At 33.2% G+C, this 6,821-nt stretch overlaps 1 protein-coding gene across 1 annotated transcript; it reads right to left on the bottom strand.

Annotated features, from left to right (window-relative positions):
• LOC110268700 (probable pectinesterase 55) lies at window positions 3,394-4,111 on the bottom strand. The gene is made up of 2 exons (XM_021115407.1): window positions 3,853-4,111; window positions 3,394-3,580 (listed from the first exon to the last, which is right to left on the bottom strand). Exons 1-2 carry the CDS (start codon window positions 4,080-4,082, stop codon window positions 3,409-3,411), a joined length of 402 nt encoding a protein of 133 aa, XP_020971066.1. The 5' UTR covers window positions 4,083-4,111; the 3' UTR covers window positions 3,394-3,408.

Genomic DNA, 6,821 nt, shown 5'->3' with positions numbered 1-6,821 from the left:
ATGTTTTCAAGCTATTGTTCAAGTAAAGAGCTTTTCCAAGTTTTACAAGAACTCAAATAGAAAGAGGGTCATACTTCCGTTCCACCCAAATTCATAAAATAAAGAACAAAAACAATTCTTAAATTATAAATCCATACATAAATTAAAATAGAAAAAGCAATAAAATTAATCCATAGACAGAGCTCTTAACCTTAACAATGGAGGATTAGTTGCTCATGGAATATAGAATGTAAATTTGTATAGAATTCCCTAATGAAATCCCTCTAATGGTATCTCTTTACTAGAAGAGAAGTCTCCCCTTTTTATAACTAATCCTAATTAATTTTAAATCTAATATCTAAAACTAAAAATTAAAATAATATCTTTTCCTAGAATTAAAATTTGAATTTAAATTTGAATTAATTTAAATAATCAAATCTTCAATGGATGGATGGGGACCACTTGAATTGTCCATGCAGCAGCTTCTAATCTGTGTTTTCTGGGCTGGAAACTGGGTCAAAATAGCCCAGAAATCGCCCCCAGCGTTTTCTGTCAATTCTGCATATCGCTCATGTGACGCGTCCGCGTCGTCCATGCGTTTGCGTCATTTGTGCAGATTCCAGTCCACGCGTTTGCGTCAGGCACGCGATCGCGTCATTGCGATTTCCTCTATTCCGCGCGGTCGCGTGAGCCATGCGTCCGCGTCGGTATTCGCTGGTCATCTCCTTGGCTTCTTCTCTTTCTCTGTAGAAACTCCATCAAATTCCGCCAAATGCTACCTAAAATAAACAGTATTGTACAAAACTCAAAATAGCATCCATAGTGGCTAAAATATAATTAATTCTTAATTAAATTCAACAATTTAGATGCAAATTCACTAGGAAAAGATAGACAAGATGCTCACGCATCACACGCGTGGAAAATGGAGAAAAGCGGGTGATGCGTAAGCGTCGTCCATGCGCACGCGTGGAAAGTAGAGAGGTTGGGTGACGCATGCGCGTCAGCCACGCGTATGCGTGCATGCGTTTTGTGCCCCTCGCACAAAACCGGCACACTACCATCACAACTCTCTGGAATTTATACCACGCACCTGCATCAATACAGCGACGCGTACGCGTCGGCCTGACGCACGCGTGAGAAAGTAAAAATTGTGAGTGACGAGTGCGTGTCGGCCATGCGTGCGCGTCGGAGTACATTTTATCAAAATTTTACTAAGTTTAAAAAGCTGCAGGATTACATTTTCAAACCCCAAACTTCCGACAGGCATAACTTTTTCGTTTCAAATCATTTTCCACCCGTTCTTCGAACGGCATAAACATCTCAGATCCAATTTTATTTCTAAACAGATTTGTTACAAAACGGGGATCCGGAGTCCAAGTTATGCTCCGTTAAAATAGATCAAAATCACAACTTTCGTAAAAACCAACAAAAACTAAATTTTCAACACAAACCAATTTCAAACCTTTTCAAAACCAACCAAAACTTACCAAAATCAACCTCAAGCCTCCTCAACTCATATTTTCAACATCTTCATTAAATTCACAATTCACCAATCCACCATTTTGACCAATCTCAATCAAATAACTCAATTTCAAACAAAATACCATATCATATATTTATTCAACATCTCAAGTTCCAACAATACAAATTCCATCAACCCCCAATACATATAAATCCATATCATCATACACAACCCACATGCATTACCAACAGAGACATCAATACCTCCCTCAAAACCAATAACCACATAATCCATACAATCTATTGTAACAAAACAACAACAATCACAATTCCATTCAATCTCATATGACATCACACAATACACACATCATTTACCTTCCTTAACTCTTTTCGGCCTCCGGCCAAATTCACAATATAAATGCATATTCCACAAACTAATATTCATTACCCAATTCATCAAATTTTCAATCCAATCATTAATTTACATTACATATCAACTATACATATTAGTACCAACCATTTATACAATCCAAACATAATTCTAGGGGCATCTAGCCTAAGAATTCTCATCACATCACACGGTACTTAAATGAAACTTAAACCGTACCTCTTAGAGCCAAACTAATTGATCCTCTTCTTTGGAAGTCTCCACCAACCTTAACTCCAAGCCTTACCAAAGTCCCACAAGCAATATCAATCTTCCAATTGTGTACCAAAATCACCCAATACTCTAACATATCAATTTTCACACTTATAATCAACCTATGGTTCATGAAATTGATAAATTACAAGGGTTAGAGGGTTTCTTACCTTAACTCACTATATTTTATGATGAATATCACCAATGACTCATACTAGAGCACCTCTAAATAACCAAAATCACAAGATTTTCTCAAAACCCAAATCAAATTTGAATTTAAAGAGAAAAATAAAAATTGGGCAGAGGACAGTGGAATACTCACCACAAAACTTAGATAGAATTGTAGAGAATGAGAAGAGCAACACGTGGCCGCAAACAGCTCGTCAATCGGAATTCCGGAGAGAAAGTTATGGTGATTTAAAGTTTGGGAAGCTAGGTTTTCTTTCTCTCTTCTCTCTATCTGCCCCTCTCTCATTCTCTAGGGTAAATGAGCTGAAATACTCATAGCTAGTATTTATATATGTTGGGTCTTGGGCCCACTTGGGCCCGGTGCACTTGGTTTAATCCGTTGGCCCAATTTTGGGCCAAAACCATTAAGATTAGAGTTTTAAATCGTATTTTAAATATTTCTATCTTCCCAAATTATAAATTCTTATTTCTTAAAATTATTCAGTTCTAATTAATTTTTTCAGTCACAGTACCGGACAGATCGCAGCCGGTACTACCGGTCAAATTTCTAGTGCGCATTTTTATTCAGAAAACTATATTTTCCGACTCAGAAAAATTCACCGAGTCCAAATATCATATTTAAATTATCAAATTTCGATTACTAAATTTTCTAACCATATTCGCTTATATTTAATTTATTATTTAATTAATTACGATTTAACCGAATTTTACAAGCTTCACATTATCTTTTGAGCAAAAAAAAACTGCCGTAAAATATGAGATATTTAAGTATTGGGTAAGTTGGGTCAATTACATTAATTATGTGATATAATAAAATATGGTGATAATAAATCATTCAAATTAGACTTATTTTAATTTCAAGGTATGTAACATTAATTAAATTTTATTAGTTATTTGTTCACTGAAATTTTGGGGTTTGGAAACCAGATATAATTAAATAAATAAAAAGAATTAAAAAATATTTTTTTTTATAATTCAATAAAAGATTGGTTATCCACTAAGATCTATCATCGTAACATAATAAGAAGGTCACTTATGTCATATATATTAGAAATGGAAGATTTTCAAATATTAAATAATATTTAAGAAATGAAATAAAAATAGGCAGAGAATGATATATAATTATAAATGGTTAGTTATTACCCTGAAAGAGATGGATTTGACGACGATATTATCAGCCATGGATTGAAACGTGGGGCTCTGAGCGGTTGTACCGTTGTATTATGGTCACCCCATTCAACCCACGTTTTCTTCTTTCCAGTTTCCTTCAATATTATGTATGGTTTATCACTTGAAATCGTCACTTTCTCCCTATAACACCAAATTTCTTAAGTCAAATTAAATAAAAGAGTTACATGCCACAACTCAAAATAATAATAAATAAGACTCGATCTAAAAATATTACTATTTACATAAAAATATTATGTGAAAATAACAATTAATTAGGTAGAAACTCAGAGGCATTTAATTGCACCTGAATTTTCACTTATAACTGTTATTTTCACATAAAACATTTGAAGTGAATAGTTATCTAAAAAAAGTTACTATTTCTTTGCAGAGCAAAAGAATATTGAATTTATTACCTGTAAATACCAGCCTTGACATTGATTGAAACCCAATACTTATTGTTGGAAGGAACAGAATCAATGGCAGATTGAATTGTAGAGAAGTTGCCATGTTCGAAAGAATCAACAACAATTTTGCTGAATGGAAGGATTTTGTCTCCAACAATTTGGTAATACTGAGCATTAACAACTCCTGAATTTAGTAGCACAAACACACAATTCCACCAACGAACAAGAAATAGCAACATCGTCAATTAATTCAACACCTGTGTTAATAGTTGGGATCAAATTCAAATTTTTTGTGTATAGATATAAGAAGCAGAAAAAGTAACACTACACACAAGAGGAAGAGGTGACAACAATATATTTGGTAGTGGAATTAAGGAATAATGAAGTGATGATTGTGTATTTATGGACACAACTTTCTCTGTGTGAATTTTGGGGAGAACTTTTTATTTTTCAATTTAACATGTAAGTTTTTCGTATTAGAAACAATTTTATTCCGATTGTATGAGATTTTATAAGAGGTTTAATAAAAAGAATGATACAACACAACTTAGACCAGAGTGTAGGAGAGAGAGAACCGTGTCAAAGGAGAGAAGAGGGGGACCGAGTGGAGATAGAGGCTAACGAGCGGCAGCGGTAGCGAAATGGAAGCCGGCGAGAGACGACAGCGGCAAAGGTTGAGGAGAGCTCTTGTGAGTGTGAGAGTATGATTTGGGAGGGGGAGGGCATCAAATTAGAAAGGAGAAGAGGAGGGCGAAGAATCTCAGGTTGGAGAAACAGAAGAGGAAGAAAAATGAAAAGGACGTCAGGTTGGGAAGCAGAAGGGGAGGAAGAAGGGTTGGAGGAGAGAAAGGGGACGGGTCGAGGATGGAGAAGGGGAAGAGAAATGTTGGAAGAGGAAAAGTGGTTGGGAATGGGGATGAGGAAGGGAACAGATTGGGAATTGGGAGGGGGTGGGCTGGGGGTTCTACGCTACGCTTCTTTCTTTTTTCTTTTTTTTTTTCGAATTGGGGCGTTCTATGTTATGTTTCTTTTTTTTATGTTCAAAACGACGTCGTTTTAAGGTACTGCTGAACGAAAAATGCTTGAAGGACTACTAAGTCTCGGAGTGCAACTTCGAGGATAAATTTGAATAATTATTAACTTCAGGAATTATTTTGAGGCTCGAGTGCAATTTCAGAGGCTATTTTAAGACTTAACTCTAACTTTTATTATGTAATTTGTATTCCAAGTCATCACCTAAGGGACCGGTGATGGACAGAAACTATCTAAAAGACTACTATAAATCTCGGAGTATAATTTCGAGGATAAAATTGAGTAATTATTTTAGAGACCACTTTGAGCCTTGAGTGTAATTTTAGAAACCACTTTAAGGCTTAACTCCTATTTTTATCTTGAAAAAATGATCGAGTTAGTCTTTCCGTCATATTAGTAAGTCTAACCAAATTAAATTAACATAACAAAAAAAATTATAACTAAAATTATTATAAGTTTTATTATTTAATTTAGTTAGATTTAATTCATAAAAATATTTTAATGCATAGTATTATTTATATTTCCCTCCAAATTAAACTCTCACTTTTTCATGTCTAGAAGGAATATTCAAATGTTACTTTCCTTTCCCAACTCTCGTAACCATCTCTAAAACCTCTTGTCTAGTCTCTTCTCTTTAAGTTCTGTCCTAAGACTTTTATCCAAGCTCTAAACCTCCTCAGTATATCGTTGTTTTGCGACGACGACATTTGCAGAAGAGTTGGCGCTACTAATTAAAGTGCAGAGTTGAAGTAAAAAGAATTATCATGAGTTTATATGTGTTAGAATATAATTAGGATGAATTAGTATTATTTAGCATATCTAAATATTTATTATAGGATATTACGTTTTTATTATTTCGATTCTCTTAGCACCTAGTTATAAATATTATTTTATATTGTATCGTTTTAGATAACTTGAATACACTCAATAATATACAATTCTTTTCTCCAATTTAGTCTCTTATTTCTAACAATACGGTTGACAAATATGTAGAAGTTGATCAATTACCAATTAACACGGATCGGGTCGATATTGATCAGGTTTCGGATTAGGAGGTCACTCAGATAAAGACGCGTAAAATGTCTTTTTTTAAAGATGTTTTTATGTCGTGTTTTAATTAGTTTCTGTATAATTTATTCGGTGTTCCTCATCACATATTATTAAGCCAGACTAGGTTTACTCCTTGGACCGTTTAAGGAATAAAATCGGTGTGAACCGATAAAAATTGGTGCAAACCGGTCTAACCAAACTGGTCTGTTTAAAAAATTTTTTAAAATGTCTCCACAAGGTCTCGAACAAAGAACCTTGGAGCAAAAGCAACCCACTACAAGAAAATAGAGTTATTTTAACACTTTATTTTTTAACACCATAATTAAATGTCAAAATTAATATATATTTTTGACAAATATCATAAATGTCAAATTTTCTATGTTTTCTTGATGAATAATTTGACCGTAGAAAATTATTCATCAATTTTGACGCTCGTTTGTTTTCAATTTACTCCACTATTTTTCTTCTTCTTTGGCTCTGTTAATTTTGACATCACACTGTTCTCAGTTTAGGATTATACTACTCATTCTTTATCTTCAAAATCTCAAGTTATTCTTTAGTTTCAAGATCTCATCTCATTCTTTGTTAAAATTTTTTGTTGAGAATATTTTATAGTCAATAAGTGTCAAAATAAATAGTATTTTTGACAATTAATAAGTATCACAGAAAATATGTTCTCAAAATTTTCTAACAAATTATTTTTGACAGTCAATATTTATTAAAATAAGATTTAATTTTTTTTCACAATCACTTATATGTTAAAAATACTATTTTTGACAAAACTTTTATTAACATATTTTCATAGTTAAAATAGTGTCAAAGTTTATTTTTTTGACAAATTTTAATTTTTTTTTTACACATTATAACCCTCAAAAATAATCTATATTGTTGTAGTG

This window comes from Arachis ipaensis, chromosome B02 (genome assembly GCF_000816755.2).
Source record: "Arachis ipaensis cultivar K30076 chromosome B02, Araip1.1, whole genome shotgun sequence".
Lineage (NCBI taxonomy): Eukaryota > Viridiplantae > Streptophyta > Magnoliopsida > Fabales > Fabaceae > Arachis > Arachis ipaensis.
Note: the sequence above shows the minus strand (reverse complement) of the source record. Positions and strands in the feature narration are given on the sequence as shown.

Excerpts from the sequence above, each read along its gene's own strand:
- LOC110268700 (XM_021115407.1), bottom strand. The coding sequence starts at position 4,082 with ATGTTGCTATTTCTTGTTCGTTGGTGGAATTGTGTGTTTGTGCTACTA. Across the intron at positions 3,581-3,852 it reads GTCAAGGCTGGTATTTACAG|GGAGAAAGTGACGATTTCAA; the intron begins GTAATAAATTCA and ends TTGGTGTTATAG.